The sequence below is a fragment of the Rhyacophila brunnea genome, unplaced genomic scaffold (genome assembly GCF_057557595.1).
Source record: "Rhyacophila brunnea isolate RB1 unplaced genomic scaffold, BYU_Rbru_1.0 scaffold_13, whole genome shotgun sequence".
NCBI classification, from domain to species: domain Eukaryota; kingdom Metazoa; phylum Arthropoda; class Insecta; order Trichoptera; family Rhyacophilidae; genus Rhyacophila; species Rhyacophila brunnea.
Genome location: NW_028232785.1, coordinates 8,669,225 through 8,694,291, shown reverse-complemented (window position 1 = coordinate 8,694,291; position 25,067 = coordinate 8,669,225). Strand labels below are relative to the sequence as shown.

Here is a 25,067-nt window from a genome sequence, read left to right as displayed (position 1 = left end):
GCACCCACACAGTTTGGTAGATTCCACAGCGAATGAAAACGTTGAGCGATAGATTTCCATCGATCCTCGCTTGGGATGGGCATGTATGCTTCTTTTAACATGATCCAAAATACTTTCTTAGTTTCCGCCACAATCCTTCCAATTGTGTTGTCTCCTCTAGCGAAGTACAACGAAAGCGCGACAAATGTACACCCTGTTGCCAAATACCTGCAAAAGAATATTATTTTTAATAATTGTATTCATATATTGTTTCAGCTATTGAGTCCAAGGAAAAATGGAAAAACCTCCGTGCGGTCTTCGTCCGTCACATGAAACCTGCCGCAAGTGGATCGGGGACAAAGCAAAAAAAAGAGTATTATTTGGCAAATGCGATGCAATACACTCTCCCATTCGTAAAAACCGTGACGGCCACAACCCATGGAAATTTAACACAAATTTTAAGTGAAGAAACATCCGTACATGAAGATGAGACACAACTTTTTTCCCAACAGTCGCACGAGCAGTCTGAAACTCCAAGCAGTAATACCTTTGCTCGGAAACGAAGACAGCTAAGTGCTGTCGACGACAGCTTCATAAAATATTTAAACGCAAAGACCTCCAAAGCCACGACTTCTGATGCTGGACAAGAAACAAACAGTAAAAAAATGTTTCTTTTGAGCCTGTTGCCTGAAGTCGAGGAAATGAATGATACTGAGATGAAGTTGTTCAAGCGCAGAGTATTAATGTTGATTGACGATATTTGTACTCCACGAACTTTGTTTTCTCCGCCAAATGCCCAAACACCATCTCCGTTGCCATATTATTGCATGCAAGGAGATGATCCATTAACTGCACACACATATTGTGAAGCAGAGTAGTGCTGGTGGAGTGGAGTAAATTAAATCATTTTTTTTTATACAATATAACTGTTAATTTAAGCATTTTATTGTACCTTTTTATTTTTATTAAACATTATTTTAAAACAATATGTCTGTGTTAATTTAAGCATTTTATTGTACCTTCTTATTTTTATTAAACATTCTTTGAAAACAATATACCTAACTATGTTAAATGAAGCATTCATATTTGAACATTTTTATTAGACATTATTTTCAAACAATATGACTATGTTCAAGTAAGCTTTTATTTTTGAACCTTCTTAATTTTATTAAACATTATTTGAAAACAATATACCTAACTATCTAAGATGAAGCATTCATATTTGAACATTATTTTCAAATAATATGACTATGTATTACCTACCTACCTAAAGTAGTGTAGGCAACCTCCCATGAGGTGGCAAAAGGATTATTTCATAATTTTTATAAGGTAAGTGATGCAAAAATGGCTTACCTCAGAGTTATTAAGATCCTCTCCTCGGCACTCACGCATATTTGTATTTTCTTTTTGAATGGCAGGAGTGATGATCCTAACAAGCTCAAGGTAGCTTTCCTTGGACATTCTATAGAAAGCCAGAAATTTGGAATCAGTTGTTTCCAGTCACCGTAAAACAGTGGTACCAACATCATTAGATTTCGGTGAAAAATCATATTTTCTTACCAAAATTGGTAGCACTTCGTAAAGCCGCTAGCGTCATATCGTAAAAATGAGCGAACAGACGTTTAATTTAAATTTTGTGGCAGAAGTCGAGAGACACCCCTGTCTGTATAATTACAGTCTACCACAATATTCCTGTAGAGATATTACGGAAAAGGCTTGGAATAAAGTAGGAAAGGCAATGAATTTAACAGGTATGTTCAAAATTCGTATGTATTTTATTTATTTATTAAACATTTATAATATATAAGAGAGAGCACATAAATGGTTTTACCCAATAAGATAATAATAAATGAAAGTATGTTAAATTATCGTGCACATTATAAACAATAATTCCATTGCCAAGGCAGTGATGCACGTGGAGTAACAAAATGGTTAGCTAGATAATTTCTTAAAACGTATGCTGACGACTAAGCAGTTTATTGTAATATTGTTTTGAAGCGATGGTATCGCGTTTACTTGATTTGCATTAGTTACTCTTGTAGCAGTGTATTCAACACCTTGCCTTTTGCGGACATAATTATGGAGAATGCAAACCGCTTGTATGATGTCATTCACTTTTTCTGGGTCTCTACATCGTATTGGGCTATTCAATACCTACTTGCCATTTTTCCGCCATCATCCCAAACGTACATTCGATAGTTTTCCTTCCCCGGCTTAATCTGTAATTGAAAACTCGTCTGACATTATCCAACGTTCGTTGGGGGAAGGGTCGCATTAAATACCGTGACAACGGAAACGCTTCATCCCCTACAAAATAATAGGGAAACACATTGTCTCCATCATCGTCAGGTAGCTTGGAGGGCGATGGAATATTAAGCCCCTCATTTGTGATCCAGTGCTTGACAGCGGAGGCCCGAAATATGCCACCATCGCTGTTTCTTCCGGCATAGCCAGTTTCAATGGTTGTGTACAGCCCATCTGCGTCACAACATGCCATTAATATTACAGAATGGTATGATTTGTAGTTATAATGGCTTGAACCAGAATTGGAAAACTTTTCGATTCGTATGTGTTTTCCATCAATGGCACCCACACAGTTTGGTAGATTCCACAGCGAATTAAAACGTTGAGCGATAGATTTCCATCGATCCTCGCTTGGGATGGGCATGTATGCTTCTTTTAACATGATCCAAAAATAATACTTTCGTAGTTTCCACCACAATCCTTCCAATTGTGTTGTCTCCTCTAGCGAAGTACAACGAAAGCGCGACAAATGTACACCCTGTTGCCAAATACCTGCAAAAGAATATTATTTTTAATAATTGTATTCATATATTGTTTCAGCTACTGAGTCCAAGGAAAAATGGAAAAACCTCCGTGCGGTCTTCGTCCGTCATATGAAACCTGCCGCAAGTTGATCGGGGACAAAGCAAAAAAAAGAGTATTATTTATCAAATGCAATGCAATTCACTTTCCCATTCATAAAAACCGTGACGGCCACAACCCATGGAAATTTAGCACAAGTAACTTCATACTTCAACTTCACTTCATAAAATATTTAAATGCAAAGACCTCCAAAGCCACGACTTCCGATGCTGGACAAGAAACAAATAGTAAAAAAATGTTTCTTTTGAGCTTGTTGCCTGAAGTCGAGGAAATGAATGATTCTGAGATGAAGTTGTTCAAGCGCAAAGTATTAATTTTGATTGATGATATTTGTACTCCCAGAACTTTGTTTTCACCACCAAATGCCCAAACACCATCTCCGTTGCCATATTATTATTGCATGCAAGGAGATGATCCGTTAACCTCACACACATATTGTGAAACAGACTAGTGCTGGTGGAGGGAGTAAATTAAATATTTTTTTTTTATACAATATGACTGTTAATTTAAGCATTTTATTGTACCTTCTTATTTTTATTAGACATTATTTTCAAACAATATGACTATGTTCAATTAAGCTTTTATTTTTGAACCTTCTTAATTTTATTAAACATTATTTGAAAACAATATACCTAACTATCTTAGATGAAGCATTCATATTTGAACAATAAACAATATGACTATGTATTATTTTAGTAGGCACTTACCTACCTACCTAAAGTAGTGTAGGCAACCTCCCATGAGGTGGCAAAAGGATTATTTCATAATTTTTATAAGGTAAGTGATGCAAAAATGGCTTACCTCAGAGTTATTAGGATCCTCTCCTCGGCACTCACGCATTCCCGCATGTTTGTGTTTTCTTTTTGAATAGCAGGAGTGATGATCCTAACAAGCTCGAGGTAGCTTTCCTTGGACATTCTATAGAAAGCCAGAAATTTGGAATCGGTTTCTTGCAGTTCCTTTGCAGCAACAAATAGTCTGCAGTTTATGTTCCTTTCTATATAAGGATGAATCCAATATCTTCTTTTATTTTGACTCCTGTATCTGTTGTATTGATACAAAACCAAAGTCTCCTCGTCGCTTGACCCGCTCGAAGACATTGTTTGTTAAATATTAACTTAAATTAAAATAACCTAATAAGCGCGCGTGTTGTCAGTTTTTGTACAACACAGTTTTGACAGTTTGAGGTGATGGGATTATTATTTCAACTTGGTTTCAGTAGCGCCGTGTGCGAAGCATCACATTGGCCAGTTTATGAGATCCTTCACAAACCAGTTCTGTCAGATTTCAGTTGCGCCGTGGGAGGAGGGCCTTCGTGAATCGTTGAATCGATGAATATTGAAAGAACTGCTCATTTCATATGTTTGGAGTTCTTTAGTGGAGAATCTTAAACGACTCCATCAGAATTTATAAATTTGAATGTAGTACCTAATCAAATCACTAGGAGCAAAATGTTTGCCAAAAACTACTGAAGTATCTCTATAGTGTACGGTTTTTTCGCGGTATTGCTTGAAGCCACTTTTCTCCAATCATTTCACCGTCCATGGGAAACGAAATTTAGACACTATCGAGTTTTCTTTAAAAAAAACTATCGTAGTAGGATTTGCACCCCGTTGCACAGCGGCGAGGCATCTCAAAATATTACCTAAATAAAAAATTAGATCAATTTTTACTTCAATGAAGGTATTTATTTTCATATTAACTTGATTTTCAAATAAACATTATACTCTCAAATCCAATATCATTACATAAGTACCTAGGTATGTTTTCATTTTAAAAATAAATTATATTACCGACTTAACTTTCAACATAGCTATTTTATTTAAACATTTCGTTTTAAATAAATTTAGTGATACCTAGTTGTGAAATGTTTCTGTGAAACACAGGTTTAGGTAGGTACTGAGATATCCCGGGTCCTGTGGCTAGCTCGGGAAGTGGCAGGACCCGGGATTCACAAAAATTAAACTAAATTGTAATCTGTTTCATGGTAGGATTAAATGAAACTCGTTTTATTTTGGTCGATTTATATTCTTAGATTACTCATGTTAGTTACACTTCCAAGTGTTTTATGCACTTCATTTAAGTTTCGTTATTAATAATAATTATTATCGTTCACAATTTTTAATCTATGGCCTTTTTTTGTGTGTTTTCTAACATGAAATACTTCATTTTTAAGTAGTTTATATTAGAACATAGACTAGCAAGCATATAATGTCGTAGCACAATATCAAGATATTTTTAATGCACATTGTCCTTATTTAGAATTACTATTCTCTTCGACTAAATTCCAAAACATTTTATCATTAAAATATGCTTTTAATTTACTAAGTACCTATCATTTTGTATACTTACTTATTTATAATTTCTAATTCTAGCTCTTTAGTTTTACTAATTTCAAAATATGTTGAAATCATACTGGGTTTATCATTTTCAGTAATATTAAAAGGATTTATAAAAAATCTCACGACTGGTTCTATTTACACAAATTCCTCAGATCTAGAAAAAAACTGTTACATGAGAGTATCCATAATCTTATATAATGATCAAATAGAGTTTTCTTCTCCCAAATTCTCAATAATATGATTAAGATTTGGGAAATGTGATATTTAATGATTATTTTTTATTAGTTGATCTTAAAGGCGCATCAATTATTCTCCGAGGGCGCCGCGTTGCCGATCCCTGCTCTATAGAACAATGACAGATCATTCATCGACAACAACGGGAGGGGCGAAGAAGTAGAACCAGTCGTTGTTGATAGGTTTCCGAATGTATCGGCATGATAAATTAGAGTAGAGCAGGCTGTGGTTCAAACCCTTAAACCTTTAAGCACACGACACCTCCAAGAATCCATCGTTTGCCAATATTCTAGCATCTTCCCTTGTCATGTAAACATACGTTTCTCGATGAGGACACACTCTATTTAGGTACCTATGTGATTTTCTCAAAACCTGGGTGTTTGTGATTGTTCCACTTATATTACTAAAATTTACTACTGTTTCAGTACACTACCGTCGTTGGGCCTCAAGGATTGTTGTAGTGTTAAAAATAATGTATATAGATGTTACGCCGAATGTGCGAAATTGACTATTACATGAAATGGGAAAAATTTTGGCTAATTCATGTAATAGTCAAGCCCGTTGCCTTATTCATGAATTAGGTAAATTATCTGCCGAGTACGTGAATTCGCCAGGGTATGGAATTCTTAAACTGTCAACATGACAGTAGAAAAAGTAAATTTAATACGGATGGTTTTATTAGTTATAATTGGACATAATATAATATTACTATTATTAGGTTAGGTTGGGTTAGGTTATGTTGGGTTTTGTAATTCTGAATTCAACTGAATGTCCATTTTGAGGTTAGCTAACAAGTATCAACAAACTATCACAAACATACAATCGACCATTGCACGATTGATACCCAAGCACGAATCAAATCGCGAAAATACTTTTTAATACAATTTTTCCGTTATCATATTATTATAGTTATAGATTTTTTTGCGCATAGTAAATGGATGTGAACGTCATTTTAGCTATTGATTGGTATATTTTTATATTATAATCAATGACATTTGACACATTTGGTTAGTTTCATTACTTGCAAAAAACACCACCGGAGCGCGACCATCTATTTTGACAATAGATAATATACGTAAATATTGACCAAAGCATGAGTATTTGACACATTTAGCTTAGTTGCATAAAACACCACCGCAGCGCTACTATCTCATTTGTCCAATGCATGAACTAGGCAGAAAAATTACTGCCGAATTCACGCACTCGGCAAATATTTTGTCTAATGCATGAATAAGGCAACGGGCTTGCATTTTTCATGATTTAGGCAAAATTTTGCCCATTTCATGAAATAGTCAATTTCGCACATTCGGCGTAACATAGATATATATTTCAATTAATAATTATTACCATTAATTATACAGTGGCCTTCCGGAACGACGGATACCCTCACCTTGAAGGAGATGCAAGTTAGGTTGAAATTTTCTCGAGGTAGGTATCCGCAGCATGTGACCAAGTCAGATACAAAAGCTGCCCTTTACTCAGCGAATAGCTGCATGCTTTGCTCTCTTTTGACTGTTTTTCTTCAGTAGTAATAGTAATTAATAAATAATTAAATCACTTTTGGCAAGTAACCTTCTGGGTGTAGTAGTTTTGAGAATATCATGAAATTAATAATCATTGACTGAAATCAAAAATACTCTTTATTTGTATTTTTTATATTATTTTTATTTTTATGTTACTTAAAATAAGATAAACAATTACATTTCATATCGTTCTCCGTTTTCACATGTTCAATTCTTGATGGTTTCATTATTTTATTTGATAAAACTTGTTGGCAATGTTTTATGCTGATATTTAAATACTTTTTGTGATTATTCGAAAATATTAAGTAGCACTACAATTTTAACTAGGTATATGCATGTTACACAATACATGCAAATAATATGTGCTAACAGTTTTTGAAAATTTTCTTTCAGATTATTTTGGCTCCCACCGCCTTCCAAGAGTTTCTGATGTGACTATCGCCACTCTGGACCGCTTCAGAACCCATCCCCATCGGCGGAGATATTGCTTACTTTCAAAGCATATATTCCATACACAAAGCTGCTATCAGTGGCTAACGAAGGTAGTTTATCATATTTTTGTATTGAAGAGAACACTCATGAGAAAATATAGCCAATAGAAAAATCTTTTTCGAAAAAATTAAGACAGATTTAGAAATCGAATCTGCGTCTCTTGGGTATCGCGCCCTGTGCATTACCACTATGCTACGACTGCCATGCTTAATTGCGACAAACTTTAACTATTGGCATATTTATTACCTGCTCAAAAGCACTCTCCAAATTAAATTACTTAACATTCGTTTACGTAACGTTTCTATTGGATATATGAGTGTTTTATAATAATGTATGTTGAATAAAATTGAATTTTGTGATATCAAGTAAATAGTCTGAAACAAGATTAATTACACTTTATACATTAAAATTACTTTTCAACAATATTATGACGAAACTTATGCGACTTCATTCTTTTTTTTTGTGATTTTACCTAGGTTTTAACTGCGACTCGCTGTCATGTCGCCTCTTCTCTTCTAGAAAAGGATCCGTCGATCAGGTCCTCTCTCCTATTCTGTTAAATCGCTATACAATGTTGCCTAGCTCTTCCGATTTACCCACCGCCAGGACACCTTTCAATTCGTCGACATTCTCATAGATAACCGCAATTCGCAGATAAACTCTGTGAAGTTCATATTTAAGGCATTGTACTGCTATATGAACAATGTCCTCTAAAACATGACATTCATCGCAGAGTTGCGATTCGCTTCTTCCCATGAGGACATGAAATCTTTTGCTTATATGTGCCCTGTTCTTAGCCTCAGTATTAACTTAAGCTTATTTCTCGTCAAAGGAGACTCTACAAACCAGGGCACCTCTCGTGGTGATGATAGAATAGACTTATTCCATTTCCCCTTTTCTAATGATGCCCTATGGTGAAAATCTATCCACATACTTTGGCCCATTTTCTTTACAGCCTCATTCCAGTCCAGGTTTTCTGGTATCCACTGATATGGTACCCCTGAATGGCCAGCATCCTTTGCCAGATCATCCGCCCTTGACTTTATTCTACTACAGGTACCTCACATTTAAATGGTCTATTACCAGAATGATCATTTTTTGTACTTACATGTTAGAAAATAGTAAACAAGAGTAATTAAATAAATCTCATTGAAATGGTTTGTTGCCAGCATGAGTCATTTTATGCGATTTTAGATTGCCGCGCTGCGAAAATTCAGACGGGCATATATCGCATTTATATGGTTTTTCTCCAGTGTGTAGTATTTTATGTTGTTTTAAATTGCAGAGCGATGAGAATTTTTTTGAACACACATCACATTGAAATGGTTTTTCACCAGTATGTGTCAATTTGTGCATTTTTTGTGCGTGGAGACGCGAGAATTTTTTTGGACAGATGTCGCATTGAAATTGTTTTTCACCAGAATGTGTCAATTTATGCCTTTTTAAATAGTATGTCGAAGAATATTTAGATAAGCAAACATCGCATTGGTATGGTTTATCAACGACATGTGTCATTTTATGCACATTTAGATACATGAGCAGTGAGAATTTAGATGAACACAATTCGCATTGGTATGGTTTTTCTTCAGTATGTGTCAATTTATGCTTTTTTAAAGTCTTTGTCGTATAAAACTTTGATAAACATACATCGCATTGATAGAGTTTTTCAGCAGTATGTGTCAATTTATGAAGTTTTAGAGACTTGGGCTGTGAGAATTTAGACGAGCACATATCGCATTGGTATGGTTTTTCACCAGTATGTGTTATTTTATGCATTTTTAGATTGCTCAATGTAGAGAATTTGGATGGGCAAACATCACACGGATATGGTTTTTCACCAGTATGTGTCATTATATGCACTTTCAAAGACGAGAGCTGTAAGAATTTAGAAGAGCACAATTTGCATTGATATGGTTTTTCACCAGTATGTTTTTTTTTATGCATTTTTAGATAATTCAAAATAGAGAATTTGGATGGGCAAACATCACAGTGAAATGGTTTGTCATTAGTATGAGTCAGTTTGTGCGTTTTTAATTGGAACGCCCTCGAGAATGTTTTTGAACATAAATCGCATTCATGTGGTTTTTCACCAGTATGTGTCATTTTATGCACTTTTAGATACCTTAGCAGTGAAAATTTAGCGGAACAATCTTCACATTTAAATGGTTTTTCACCAGAATGTATCATTGTATGCCTTTTTAATTTGTAAATCTTCGAAAATGTTTTTGAGCATACATCGCATTGATATTGTTCTTCATCGGTATGTGCATTTTTACTTGTTTTGTGATCTGAGATTGATTTTATACACGAAATATTGTGTTTTTTCAACGCAATTGTTGACCCGAATATTAAGTAACATGCACTACAAACAAAATTACGCGGATAATATATTACTTTTCTCAGTTTAATCTGAACCACCTTCGACAAATACATTGTCTGTATTTTTTCTATGATGTTTAGTTTATCTATAGTCATCGCGGGATGCTGTGTTTTCTCATCTTGAAATGCAGATTTTGAGTCATTGGAGAGATTACACCCTTTCGTAGTTCTGTCGAAAATTTCGATGGGCGAGGGACTCTCACACTTAATGTGGCGCCCAATAATCTGTCGCTGAGTAGAAATCTATAAAAGTAATAATAATTTGTTTTATTTTTGCCAATTGCGTAGAATAAGAGATATTAATTCGTATTGCATTAGACATATTATGAACATATTTGATTCAAAAAGAAAAATACATAACAAAACCCAACCCCAAAAATTATCATTTTATTGCATTTTGGTCCATCGCATGTGCGTAGGATTTGTCATCGACAAGTCGCCCCACAATATACTTATACCATTTACGATAAGTTATACCGCGTTTACACATGTATGGATTAACTGTTGACAGTAAGTATTATCGCGGCATTAACAATAAAATGTATGGGTAAAAATATATTAGACTGCAGTTGCAAGTTTTCATGCATGAATCAAAAAAGTTTGAAAGCTTCTAAATTTTCATGCGACAGAACGGATTTATTCGATCGGCGCCTGCGCAGTAGAATGATAGTGGCGTATCTGATGGCAAAAGACGAACTAAACACATTTCTTGGTTAATTGACTTTCACTACTTGTCAAATAGTACGATAAAATGATAACATCCCGTCTCGCTTACTTTTGAAGAATTAAATTAGAAAGACAGTCAGCACTTTACCGTATTTACAGCTAACAGCTGTTATTGTCACGATAGTTTAATCTCCGCACTATTGCTGCCAGTAAATTCATGCACGTATACAGGCGCTATTAAGCACAATGCACATTGGTGCCATTGCCGACTCAAGTAGAAAACCGATACAATCACAACAACTGGTCCTACTTTTTCCGCCCCTTCCGCTGTTGTCTATGTATGAACTGTCATTGCCTATCATTCTTCTATAGAGTGCTCATACTGACGCGTCTGTCGTGTTCACACAGGGAATGGTTTGATGTGAATAGATAAGTTACATGATAAATAATACACTAGCATTAACACACCTTTTACAAATGCAATGCATAGATCAATGCTACATATTTTTTAGAAACCGATATTACCACCGGTTTTTGTGTGAAGGACTAGTCTGACTTTGACAGCTGATGAATAACAGGAATGTATATTATTTATTAATAACACTGATAGTTATATTTGATTTGAAAATTTTTATAATTCAAATTTGAAACGAGAAAGAGCGAATCAATATGTCATGAAATCTGGGATCAGATTTTCACAGGTGAAAAGTGGACCACTCATTGCTTGTGCAAAAAGTTATGCTCAGGCTGCATTAATCTAAAGATGGCAGTGGTTCTACAGATTAAAAAGAAGACTCAACAAAGAACATAATGGACATAACTGATAATTTACCTACAATAGGTACCTACCTGTTTTCCTCCGTAAATCCGTATAAATGATTGACATTTCATTAAACAGTTATCTTATTATAATATCTTATAGCCAATAGACAGTAATAAAGTATATACATTATAACGTACCTGATCGATTGGTATGTGATTTCCATAAGAGCATCCGGCTTTCGAGTTGTCATAAACGTACTGGTGCATTGTATTTTCAACAAACATCTTATTATCAATCTCAGATTTTATATTACTTTTAGTTGCAAGGTTCTGAAAATATTAACATAATATAGCAATCATACTACTCAGCATTAAAAGTGTGATACACTCCAATATTTTTGTTGTCAAAACAAAACAAAGTAGCGGAAGCGGTCGTCAAATTTCCTCAATCATAACTTAGATCAATAGTCTCTATTATGATTGCGACAATGTCTTTTGAAATGTAATATCAATGACGTTACATAACTCGTCACTCATCTAGAATTTGGTCACTCGACACAATCAACCGTCATTCCACACGAGTCTAGTCTTTCGATTATATTAACATCTCAGTACATCGCCAGTCAGTTCAATAATATAGATTATAGTTAATCACATCAGGATATCCGTACCCTCGTAGATACCAAGTCGCAGTGGCCCACCGGTCCAACTGAGGGTCAGACCGACTTAAGAAGCTCTTCCCTTTCAAGCGACATATGGGTACATTCCCAGATAATGTGATCGGCACCCTGCAATTCGCCACATAAGCAAGTCGGAGATTTTATTAGTCCAAGCTGATTTCAGCCTTTAAAAAAAATGCGGCATTTTATGCCGAGCGAGGTCTTCCCTCATTGAGAATTGACCCGTTACATATTATATGAAAATAGGGATCACGCACACTCTAGTGCACGCCAACCAAGGTCTTGGGAAGTTCATCCTGAGACACTTCGTTACAAATTTGAAGAGCAATTAACGTTCGTTACGCTACGGTATACGCCTGCATAACGGGTGTGGAGACGTGGCGGGTGGTGGAGGGACAAGCAAGTTTATCCGTTCCCGCGATTATAACATTACTCTGTCATCTATAACATTGTCTTTATTTTTTCTTGTAACTGTAGCTGTCAGTATATTACTGATCAAATATCTATTTTTAATGTATCAAATTATTCGACCGCAATAGTAAATTCCCAATGACTCATATGCCGGTAAAAAAAACTCATTACATGTGTCAGCAGATTGATTGACGATATTAAATACGGTATCGCAATGGAAAATTAGTCTAATATCCATTCCCATAGTAGCATATTATTATATTATGACGGTAATAATAAATAAAATTCACAGCTACTCGTATTTAAACCGCTGACTCGTTCAATATAAGTATATACTAGAATCAAATGTCTAGGTATTACTTTCGACTGTATAAATTACGAATAATGATTTATCAATGTGTCACTCGAATATACATTTCAGTCTGTTACTATCGCAGTCTCTATACCGCTTCGCCCAACATCTGATTGTACCGAGATGCGGACCTCGGATCCGTACCTATCATAGGTTTAGTATTGTAACATAACTGCTGTACCAACCGTTATGCCTAATAAAACTCACTCCTGCATACATCTTCGACTTCTTTATCATCATCAACGCCATAACCCACGCCACATCGACGACTCCCAAAGTGATAAGCCACACATCGAACACTACATAACGATAAAAAAAACTCTCCTCGAAACATGCAAATACCCCAAAAACATTAAAACGAACCTGATCTATCCATACATCTTGTCCATATGAGCATCCGGGTTTCAATTGGTCGTAATAATTGTCCTGGCGCATTTGGTTTTCAACATAGATATTATTGATATCTACACTTTCATTATCAATCTCGCGTTTTATATTAATTTTAGTTACAGGGTTCTGAAAATATCAACATAATTGTATTATGTAACAAATCGCAATCTTCTTTAACCGAGGTAAGTCCACTGATGGATGAAGGACTCCTCCATCTTCTACTATTGCTCAAATAAATAAAAATTGATTTCAAGCTATTCACATTTAGTATTTTTTTATGAAAATCGATGTTATCACATTGCACACAGTTGCTTGTAGCGGGAGCTTAGCGAGGGCTCACGTGTGGTCACGTGACGGGATTGTTATTGTGTTTTATAGCATAACTTTTCACAGGGCTGCGGTCAAGAAATATTAGCGAAAATAAACGAACAGGGATAATATAGAGATGAGATTTCGATTAAGTAGGTAAGTTAATAATGGATGAGGATGTTATAATTTCGAATTATAACTAACGTCGTTACATATAGTCACACCAAAGTTAGATATCGGTGCATACAAGTTTGATACGGTCGACAGTTTCATATACCTTGGATCTCTTGTAACTCGACATAATGATATTACAGAAGAAATCAACAAAAGAATCATGTCTGCGAATAAATGCTACTTTGGCCTGTTAAGACATTTTAACTCACGCATACTATCTCGCCGAACTAAAAGCACTCTTTAGAAGACACTTGTAAAGCCAGTGCTCACCTACGCATCGGAAACCTGGACATTAACTCTGCGAAATGAACGAGCCCTGAACATCTTTGAAAGAAAAAATCTCCGCCGTATATATGGACCGATCAGGGATGGCACCAATTGGAGGAGAAGATATAATGCTGAGCTCTACGGGCTGTACGAAGATTGCAGCGCAGTTCAATCAACTTAGATAGGGAGACTGCGATAGCTAGGTCATGTGCACCGTATGAATGACAATGAACCAGCAAAGAGAGTGATGTCCAGCAATCCAATAGGACGTAGAAGAAGAGGGAGGCCAAAGATTCGCTGGTTGGATGGAGCTGCCAGTGACTGCCGTATTCAGGGGGTACCAAATTGGAAAGCGGCCACACTGGATAGGGACAGGTGGAGGGAGCTGTTGGAGGAGGCCAGGACCCACACCGGGTTGTCGCGCCCCTGATGATGATGACATATAGATAGCCGTGTCCGGAAACTTGTATGTATGAAGTTCTCCGTATCACATATCACAGTGAAATGTTGTATCGGAAATATATGGCAGTATATTTAAGACCGTCCTACCTCTTTGGGTCATAATATAGAAGGTACTGACATAAAATTTTACAGGAAGCCAGCAGCAAACAAATTTTGAATACTGGATTAATAATTGATATACTGTATTATTTGTTAGGTTAGGTTAAGGTTTCATTCTTGAATTCATGAATTTTGACATAATCAGCTATGAAAATTAAATTAATGTTCATATTTAATCTAATAAAATTGGAGACCGTATAGTAAACGGTCATCTCTTTTCGATAGAAAGCTCACGGCGAACTGTGTCAGGGAGAAATGTTTTACGTAAGTACAATAATTAACATGTAACCATTAATTACAATTGGGGGACTCAAACATAATAAGAAACGGGCTGCCTTCTGGGTGAGACTGAACAATGTTTAATTCTCGAGCGTGGTGAGATATAGGTGAACTTTTATTGGGTGTTAGGTTAGGTTAGGTATCACCTTCTTTTCTTTGCGCGTTGCTGAATACAAGTCGCGGTCTGTCTAAAAAGATAGGTTATATTAATAAATAATGAGCAAATTTGACATTATACTTTCAAGAGGCATGTATCTAACGACCTAAAACACACGTAAAATAATTTCTGAAAAACTAACCACAAACTCACAAACGCCATGGTCAATGTTCTCTTGCTTCAACGGGTAAGGGCTGGCTTCCGGGCTGTTCGATGTTTTTATCGCTAGATCAGACCAACTCTGACCTTCCTCGCCAGATTCGCCACCATCAGGTTCACGTTTTATATCCATTTTATGTGATTAGTTTGCAAACGTGTCACTATCGACGCTGTAGATACTAGATAAACACACGTAATTACTCATGACACCTTTTTTGTTTCCTTGTAGAGTATTGCCAGTGAAATATCAAAATGTATTATTAAAAATTTATTGCTACAGACCTACATACTAATCTTGAGAATGTCCAATAATGGAACTACGAGCAGTGTTGCCAAGTCAAAATTTAAAATTTCAGTAGATTTTGACAAAAAATTCAGTAGATTTCATAAAATATCGAAAACATAGTATATTAGATATAATTTACGACTAATAAGGATAAAAATAACTAATAATATTTATTTATTGTAAACAATGATGATATTAATGGGTAAAATGGCGCTCTTGGGTAGAGTTACAATGCTTTCTTTGTCAATTTAGAAGTGTAACACATTAAAAATGATCGTGCGTAAATCATTTCAAGTTTATTATTAAAATAATCATCAGTAAACTTACAATTATGGAGAAACACAAATATCAGTAGATTTCTTGAATTTCGAAAAAAAATCAAAAATTCAGTATATTGGCAAAAAATATCAGTAGATCTACTGAAATTTCAGAAGACATGGCAACACTGACTACGAGCTACAATAAGACGCCACATTGAAAAACCTCATTCGAATTTCAGATTTTTCCAGTTACGAGTCGTGATTAGGTAGTTTTCGACAGTAGCTCTCCCATCACATTCTCCAGATCAGTATGTAGGTCTGTAGTACTAGTTATTGACATTCATTATTTTAGATAGGTAGGTTACCTACCTATCTATTTAGATTTTTTATATTTTATTTTAGAGTTAGAAATATTTTTACGAAAACAAAACAATAAAATCTATTTAACAATAATGAATAAGTATAGGGCGTGATAAATTAATTATTGACAACCTTGATTGTAGAAAAACTTAAATCACCTTTTTACGGTCCGTGACGTATAGATTCAAAGAACCTTCAAAAAGTGTCTCTTTATGCGTCAATTACATTGAGCTACTTTACGAGCTGCTTGTTGGCGAATTTACAATCTGCCTGTAAAGTCGCCCAGTGTCATCATCGAAAAGCTAACAAGCAGATTGTAAACAATCTAGGTACCGTGAATAGTTGAAAGCCTTGTCCTACCTTTTCCGCTTCTCCCGTTGTCTATGGATGACCTGTCATTGCCAGTCACTGTTCTATAAAGTGCTCATACTGACGCGTCTGTCGTATTCATTTGTCAAAGTATTCTCAGTTTTTTTCAGATTATTTTAACGTATCTTGGAGACCTTGGAGTTAATCTGTCTTGACACAGGGAATGGTTTGATTTGGAAAGATGAGTTACCTACATGATAAACAATACACTAGCATTTACACAGCTACTACAAATAATGTAATTCGTAGATCAATGCATGTGAAGGACTAGTCTTACTTTTACAGCAAGCAGATGAATAACAGGAATGTACCTATATTATTTATAAGTACACTGATAGTACCTAGTTAACCTTTCCCTTACCATGGTAAAAAAATTACGCCCGATCCCATGCCGTCCACTCAGTGTCCCGATGGAAATTTGGCATTTTAAGGCATTTTAAAAGCTAATTGATTGCTTCAAAAGGTAAAGTATGTTTTTAAATACTATTTAGTCATCGTTTAACATGTTATTCTGTGTATATCACATGCAATTATCTTATAATCGTGTATAATAATCGAACATCGATAAATGTACGTCATAACCAAACCACGGCATGTCTCGATCTGTTTTAAATGGAACAACCAACACACGCTGTCATTTCACGGAGAGTGGGGGTGGCTAATTCATCCGAAGCGAACGAGGGATGTTTTTAGGTAGCATAACATCTGCACGGACTTGCGTTATCACGTTTACCACATAAAATAATAGTTATAATTTTGCAATATCGATTCCCTGTATACATAATTTTAAAAATTGTGATCTTATTGTATCATGTTATTAGGTTTTATTAAAAATCGGATTTTAAAACACATTAAAAATATACTTACATAAGAATAATTAAACAACAAAAATACTCCGATCGTATAGTTTCCACTAAATATATTTTAATATTATGTTTATTATGTTGAAATAATACACATTAAAAAAATTAAATCACTACGTTACTTGAACCTATATGCACGTATTAAGTCTATATCTCTTAGACTATAGATATATCACACCTACTTTTAGATAATTTCATAACAAGAGGTTTTATAGTCAATAATAAAATACATAAACATATATTTAATGTAATGTAATATTGTATCCCCAGAAAAATCTACTTTTATACATATGTATAATATGATAGGTACCGCAATTTAATACTTATATATTATAAACTTCTATTAAATTTTCATTATCCGAAATATTATTGTCGTTCACTTCAAACTCAATATCAGAGTCATCACAAAACTCCTCTGCAGCCACCCTGATTTCTTCCTCTGTTAAATATCTTCTCGGCATGATTAAAGATTTTCAAAAATATTTGTCAATTTGATAATCGACGTGTAGATGATGGGAGTACGCACAAATCTAACCGTTCGACTGCCTGCTGTGCACCCAAATAATAGTATGTTTTTTTAGGTCGCTCGAAGTTTTCAAATACACATGGCCCACAAACCGATGTAATTCTTACATACCTGGCAATAAGGGTTTGTATTCAAAATCCGGGTAAATTTATTTTTATTACGGGCGCAATAAAACTGAGCCTTTCCGGTCAGTATTTTGAAATAAACGGCATATAAAGCGAAGTTGACTTGCTAAAATGAACACTTATAACATTACATTAAGGGTTGCTTTGGCGTTTATCGTCAGATGCATTTGAAACATTTATAATTCAAGGTTCGATATATTGTAAGAGGCTACGGCTGAATGCATCCTTCACAGAATTATGTTGAACAAAGACATAAATTTCTATCTCTGACTAACAAATGACATTTTAAAATAGTGTCTCATGTTTACATTACTATTATGCGCGTTTCTCTAACATATATCTTTCTAGATAGCCCTGTCACTGTCTTATCAAAATATTGATTAGACTTTCGAAAAATGATTAATTTTACATATAAGACATTCAATTCAACTACCGACATATTTTTCTTTTTATGCCTAAATATTTTATCTACAAATAGCTAAAAGTAGACGTTTATATACATAATAATAAGTGGGGTATCTATGATTTAAGGTCATTTCTAAACTCCGAGACCATCGTGGCAACGGGAGTGTAATATAATATTTGCTTTGAGAATTTTTTATAATTCAATTTGAACGAGATAGGGCGAATTAATATGTCAAGCAATCTGGGATTTGATTTTGACAACTGAACAGTGGTTCGAGTTTATTGTGGAAAAAGATATCCTCAGGCTTAATTAATCTAAAGATGGCGCTGGCCCCTACTGTCCTTTTTGGAACTAATTATTTACAAAATAGCAATAGTGATGAGTCTATGAAAAATAGACAACACTCCTCGAAAACGAATAAATATTTTTCATCTTATAAATTGAATGAAAGTGTGGAATTTTTTTCTTATTTCGATAAAAATATCTTTTTTTTTTGTTTCTCCCAGAATACTATACCTTTGGAGGTTTTGTACTATAATCTCACTTTTAATAAAATGGTAACACTTAATTACATTCTCTCTGATATTATTGTCTATGCTGAAGAAGCTTGTCAGTATACTACCTACTGTAATGTCACCGTTGACAGATTTTATTCTGTCAAAATATACCCTTCACATTTTAGATTTAAATACCAACGCAAAATGAATGTGAAGCGTGAACCAGTAGAATACGAACCTGATGCGGAAGACCAGCATTGGTTTGAAGTGCCAATAGTTTCCTCCAACTTCCCGAATGAACACACTTATATAAAGCAAGAGAATTCTGACGATGACAATTGTACTTTTAAGGTTAGTTTTTCATATAGTTTTAATTTGGTGATTTAGAGCTTAGACGATTACAATCTTATTCACCTACCTGTTCAAAAGCGTGGGGCAGGGGTCTTAACATTATTGCGGTCACGGAAACGCCAGATTTCTAAAAAACAAGATTTTTATTGTTTGTAAAATAAGCAGTCGTCGCTATAAGATTGGTTTGTCTATATACGAATATCCGTTCTTTAAATTACATTGCAATGAATCATTCATATGCTGTAAAAACAAAAATTTAAATAGCTCCATGTATTTAAATATAGGATAATGAAATTTATTTTTTGTCTCCTGAACATTTGACATTTGGTCTATTCGACAAACCAATCCTACGGCGACGCAGTGTTAAATGGGTTTTGGTCAAAACTTTTTCACCAATCACTAGTTCTTGTTTTGAAAATAGCTGATATACTTGATTATTTGTTAGGTTCGGTTAGGTTAGGTTAGGTTTTCATTCTTGAATTTTGCCAAAATCGGCTATAAAAATCCAAAACTGTAGGTACTTTAGCTTTGTAAGATTTTATAGACTTAAGAGCATACGTCAGTGAAATGGCAAATAATTTTCAACTATAGGTGCGACGAAATTTCGGACTGGCTGCCAATCGGAGAGCGATAGTCGTGCTGTGAACACGTCAATTTGTTTTGTGATGGCGTTGGGGGAATTAATTCTTAAATCGTGTAAAGATGACTAAAAAACGTTACCCATTTACTTGAAAAAGAAAACATGTCTATGAATATCATCATCAGCTGGGGTCAATCCACTGCTGGATGAAGGCCTCCCCAAGCTTCTTCCAACTCTCTCGTCCTGTGTCGTTCGCTGCCACGTATATCCGCCGAACTTTACCAGTTCGTCAATCCAGCGGCTTTTATGGCGACCCTGTGGCCGATCCGTGCCCCTTGGGTACCACTGGATGACAGTATTTATCCAGCAGCCGTCCTTTCGGCGAGCAATGTGCCCCGCCCATCTCCATTTCAGCGGTTTGGCAACGTCTATTACATCGCGTGATGCCCAACATACACCTCTCCATGCCTCGCTGTGCGACTCTTAACCTTTGGACATCTCTCGTATTGAGAGTCTACGTCTCGCAGCTATACGTGAGCACGGGTAGCACACATTCGTTGAACACCCTACGTTTAAGAATGAAAATTTATTATTATTATTACTAATAGAACAATACACATAACATTAAATGGACGCATGTTGAATTTTTATGACAAATTATGTTTTGTTCTGCACGCGTCGTTTGCACAATCTTAGCGTCACGATCGTTTTAGACCGTGCCCCAGCTATAGTATTTTATAGCCTTAATCATTTCTGCCATATAGTTATTTTACCTCTAAAGTTAAGTGACCTCACTCACCTTGCTCACTACAGTAGTCTTGTTAATGCGTCAATTATATTGAGCTACTTTACGAGCTGTTTGTTGGCGAATTTACAATCTGCCTGTAAAGTCGCCTAGTGTCATCATCGACCAGCTAACAAGCAGATTGTAAACAATCTACCGAGATAAGTTGAAATCTGGAACTTTACACGCTACACGCCGGCGTGTGGGCCTCCCGGTAAAAAACGAACTACGTTCTGTCAAAATAGTCGCTAGCTTGTTGGCTTCTCAGCGAATGGAAAGTTTTGTGTGTCATCATCACAATCGCAGTAGCTGAATTGCCCGCTTTTAAATTCGCCAAAAAACAGCTCGTAATGTAGGTAGCCGTTACCCTATCAGAGTCAAGTGTGCTATTTGATTAAGCTAGGCGCAAGGTCGGGATACGCTGTAGTTCCACTCTCAATTAGATCAAACTAATTGTAGGTACTCGCGTTATGTAGGTACTATGCGGTAGGACCCTTATAAAGTATTATTTTTTCAGAACGTTCTTACGAATTTGGAAAATATCAAATGTGAGACTGATTCTCAACGCGTTGACAGCAAAGACGGGTCGCAATTGGACTTACTCAATTATGAAGATAAGCAACCAGGATGCTCTTATTCAGAATGCAGTACAGGAAGTCAGGTATATATCCATGTCATATGATTTGAGTCTTGGGAAATGACACTGTCCATTGCCGACTCAAGTAGAAACCCGATACATTCACAACGACTGGTCCTACTTTTTCCGCCCCTCCCGTTGTTGTTTATGTGTGAACTGTCATTGCCTGCCATTGTTCTATAGAGTGCTCATACTGACGCGTATGTCGTGTTCACACAGGGAATGGTTCGATTTGAATAGATAAGTTACATGATAAATAATACACTAGCATTAACACACCTTCTACAAATGTAATGCAGAGATCAATGTTACATATTTTTTGGAAAACGATATTACCAGCGGGTTTTGTGTGAAGGACTAGTCTGATTTTGATAGCTGAATAAAAGGAATGTGTAGTATTTATAAATAACACTGATTTGAGATGTTTTTATAACTTAATCAATACCTATGTCAAGCAATCTGGGATCTGATTTTGACAGCTGAAAAGTGGACCACTCGTTGCTTGTGCAAAAATTAATACTCAGGCTTTATTAATTTAAAGATCGCGGTGCACTCTCCTAATCGACAACTCAATCGGTGACATCGAAGAGAGGGTTGACAGACTGCATAATAATCTGTCTTGCATTGGACTGACTATCAATCCAACTATTGTACGACAACACTTTTTTGGCTACGTGTTAATACTGTGAACTAACATGCTCCGCCCATTTTTACCCGGAATTCCATTATAAACTAATAAGCTCCTCCCATTTAGTAGACAGCAGCGCATAGAAGCTTAGCCAAGAAGATGTTGTCATACAATAAGCGGTGACATTACTTTACGTGTTACGAGGAAAGAATAGGGCAGACTATGCAGCCTCCATCACTCTGAGAGTGAAGAGGCGATGTTGGATCTGATCTGGCCAAATGCTGACTAAAAATAATTTCAACGTAGCTTGCCTGTTATTTAACCCAATCAGATTTCACCGTCATATAAAGCCGCTAAATGCAAATTACAGAGTATGTAAGAGACAAGAACACTGGTTAAGGACAGGGATTCTTGAAGGCACCGTATGGTGGCTATATGCTATATCTGAGTAGTGGTTATAGTCAAAGAAGAAGAATATCTATTTTAGGTACTTCTGATACCAAGATATTTCGTAATAGTTGATAAATAAAGATGATGTCTAGGTATATAATTTATTTTTTATTAATTATTTGTGCTTTTTTTAGTTTATAGATGCAAGCAAAGTAACAGTCATTGATGCCAGGAAGAAGACAGAACAACAAAAACCATACGAAGATATACAGATTGACGAGCAACAGATCAAGAAAGAAATCGATGAACACAATGAACGGTTTACAAATACAGGGTCAATTTATCATACTGACAAACATCTTGTTACAAAATCTGTGGTTGAACAGGCTGAATTGTCAGTAGCTGTCATAAAGTTAGAAAAAACCTCTTTTCAGAAAAAAAAAATTTGTGTGTAGTATTTGTTTTGATTTTTTTGAGTCATTAGACTTGTTGGAGAATCACAAAAACAAGAATAAAAAACAATTACAATGTAGTGATTGTAATTTCTCATGCATACAATTAAGTAATATGAAAACACACATACTGACTCATTCCGACGAAAACACATCGAAATACGAAGACGATTGTACACAATCGAGTAATATGAATTCACACAAACTTACTAATTATGCTGTGAAGCTTTTTAAGTGTGATAAATGTCAATTTTCGTCTATAGAATCTTGTAAATTGAAGTTACACAAAATTACTCATCACGGTGAAAAGCAATTAGAATGCGATCAAAGCAAATTATCAACTGTACATATTGTTGGTATTAAAAAATACAAAATGGCGCACTCTGATGACAAGCCATTCAAATGTGATGCATGTAGTTTTTCATGTAAACAATCTAATGGCTTGAAAATACACAAAATGATTCATACTGGTGAAAAGCCATTGAAATGTGACGAATGCAGTTACTCATGTAGACAACCTAGTCAAATGAGAGTACATAAGATGACACACTCTGGTGAGAAACTATTTAAATGTAGTGATTGTAATTATTCCTGTATAGAATCTAGAAGCATGAAATTACATAGAGCTTCTCATTCTTGTGGTAATAAGCCATTTAAATGTGACATATGCGGTTTTTCATGTGAATTCTCTAATCGAATGATAGTACATAAAAAGGTTCACAAGCTATTTAAATGTAGTGAATGCAGTTATTCAACTTATAAATCTAGAATCATGATATTACATGAAGCTTTTCATTCCGATCAAGACTTGTAAATTTGTGTAAGTATGTAATTTTACATGTTTGAAAACTTATATGAAATTCCACAAAAGTCAACTGAGTTGATGAAATATTTTAAAACCGAAGTCTACTTCAAATTATGTCATTATTGAAAATATTATGTTTTGATAATGTTGGAAAATAAATTGAAAATGTTGTTCATTATTTTATTGGGGGTAGAGTAGGCACAAGCTTATATATTACCGATAGACCTTATATATATATATTACCGAAGCCTAGTAACCTACACATACTTAGTTAACAACGTTTTTCAGAGGGAAACTGCAGTTTATAAAACTTGGCAAATATCACTAATTTGTACATTCATTGTAAACCTTTTGAAAAGACATTCGGCATGTGCACGATACTTGTGTTTTGTGAATGAAATGTTAAAAATTCGACGTGTTGCAATAATTAGAAATATTTTAAAGCAGTACCGAAACGGCCACTATACCGCGATAAATGAGTAATATTTTAAACGTTAGTACATTTTCGACCGTCCAAGGGGGTGTTAGAGCTCTCGTACCCGCCGCACTGTGGCGTTTACCTATAACAATGTGGACCGGGCGTGTTTTATTATCATAAAAATCAGTGCGTCCCTTATCGTTGTCGTATTAACCAACTGACTTTCTCTTAGGCATGCTTACATACTGCAGTCTGCAATTTAGAAGAAATCTTTATTTAGCTACGTATTTTTTTCGACTTATACGAGGTATAAATAAGAACTCTGCCATTTTGGGCAGTGTTGACCTGTGTGTCCCTGACAACTATCTTAGAAATAGAGACCATCAGTTCTTTATTCTCCCAAGGTGCAGAACCAACCTGCCACTGGTAATGCCAATTGGGAGAGCGATAACTATGTTCAACGAAATTGCTTCGGGTGTTGATATATTCCTTCTACGTGAGAATGAGTTTAGGTGGATGTTGTTTTATAAATTCTTAAAATAGGGTCGGCTTAACTCATCCGGTGTACTTCCTTGTACCTATCTAATTTATCTACTGATGTATCTCTTTTTTTATGTACTACTGTTATATTTATATATCTTTGTTTCTAAATGTCATGTTGTGGACGTCTTAAACTTATAATTTTTAATGTCCACAATATATTAAAAAAGTAAATAAATTGAAAATTGAAATTAATGATAATTCATTATAACCACCTTTCAATTAATTAACCATCAAATGAACAGTGCAATGTGATCAGGTAATATACCACAAGCTAATCCGCCCATAAGTGACATGTGACAAGTGTAATCCCAAGCCTCGCCCCTCGAATCAAATGTATCAAAATCAATGTTTGTATAATTGAAGAAAATAAACCCAGCTCTGCGCGGAGCCCCATAAAATTAAATTACTGTGTTATCAATCTTGTAATTTCTGCCTAATATTATGTGACATCAGGCCTGCGATTTCCTAACTATCGACTCGTGTGTCACCTGACGACATGACGTAATTGTGACGTAAGCCAATACACGCTCGAGGCAAGCCGCCCAACACACACTGCTCACCATAGATATTATTATGATGAAACACCTATTTGTGTATGGGGACAATGAATAACACCACTATTTGACTAGCGTTATTTTCTCGAATGCTATTATCACTCCGGTAATACGTCACAATGATGTCATATGACGTCATGTCGACCGGGCGACTGGGACTCGCAAGTTCTAACATAAGGCCCCAGAACCTACAAACTCCCGTATGCCTCTGTCATCACCAAAGTACCAGGA

At 35.4% G+C, this 25,067-nt stretch overlaps 2 protein-coding genes across 2 annotated transcripts; one reads left to right on the top strand and one right to left on the bottom strand.

Annotated features, from left to right (window-relative positions):
• Positions 1-7,113: 7,113 nt before the first annotated feature.
• On the bottom strand, positions 7,114-15,243 carry LOC147076356 (uncharacterized). Its single transcript, XM_085941245.1, has 4 exons — positions 14,986-15,243; positions 13,070-13,222; positions 11,462-11,593; positions 7,114-10,078 (listed from the first exon to the last, which is right to left on the bottom strand). Exons 1-4 carry the CDS (start codon positions 15,133-15,135, stop codon positions 8,603-8,605), a joined length of 1,911 nt encoding a protein of 636 aa, XP_085797371.1. The 5' UTR covers positions 15,136-15,243; the 3' UTR covers positions 7,114-8,602.
• A 3,559-nt stretch (positions 15,244-18,802) lies between these two features.
• Positions 18,803-24,676, top strand: LOC147076355 (uncharacterized). Its single transcript, XM_085941244.1, has 3 exons — positions 18,803-19,045; positions 20,927-21,070; positions 22,259-24,676. The coding sequence occupies exons 1-3, from the start codon at positions 18,899-18,901 to the stop codon at positions 22,517-22,519; spliced, it is 552 nt and encodes a 183-aa protein (XP_085797370.1). The 5' UTR covers positions 18,803-18,898; the 3' UTR covers positions 22,520-24,676.
• Positions 24,677-25,067: the final 391 nt, after the last annotated feature.

Excerpts from the sequence above, each read along its gene's own strand:
- LOC147076356 (XM_085941245.1), bottom strand. The coding sequence starts at position 15,135 with ATGGATATAAAACGTGAACCTGATGGTGGCGAATCTGGCGAGGAAGGT. Across the intron at positions 13,223-14,985 it reads ATGGCGTTTGTGAGTTTGTG|AACCCTGTAACTAAAATTAA; the intron begins GTTAGTTTTTCA and ends TGATATTTTCAG. Across the intron at positions 11,594-13,069 it reads AAGATGTATGGATAGATCAG|AACCTTGCAACTAAAAGTAA; the intron begins GTTCGTTTTAAT and ends TAATATTTTCAG.
- LOC147076355 (XM_085941244.1), top strand. The coding sequence starts at position 18,899 with ATGAATGTGAAGCGTGAACCAGTAGAATACGAACCTGATGCGGAAGAC. Across the intron at positions 19,046-20,926 it reads ATGACAATTGTACTTTTAAG|AACGTTCTTACGAATTTGGA; the intron begins GTTAGTTTTTCA and ends TTATTTTTTCAG. Across the intron at positions 21,071-22,258 it reads AATGCAGTACAGGAAGTCAG|TTTATAGATGCAAGCAAAGT; the intron begins GTATATATCCAT and ends TGCTTTTTTTAG.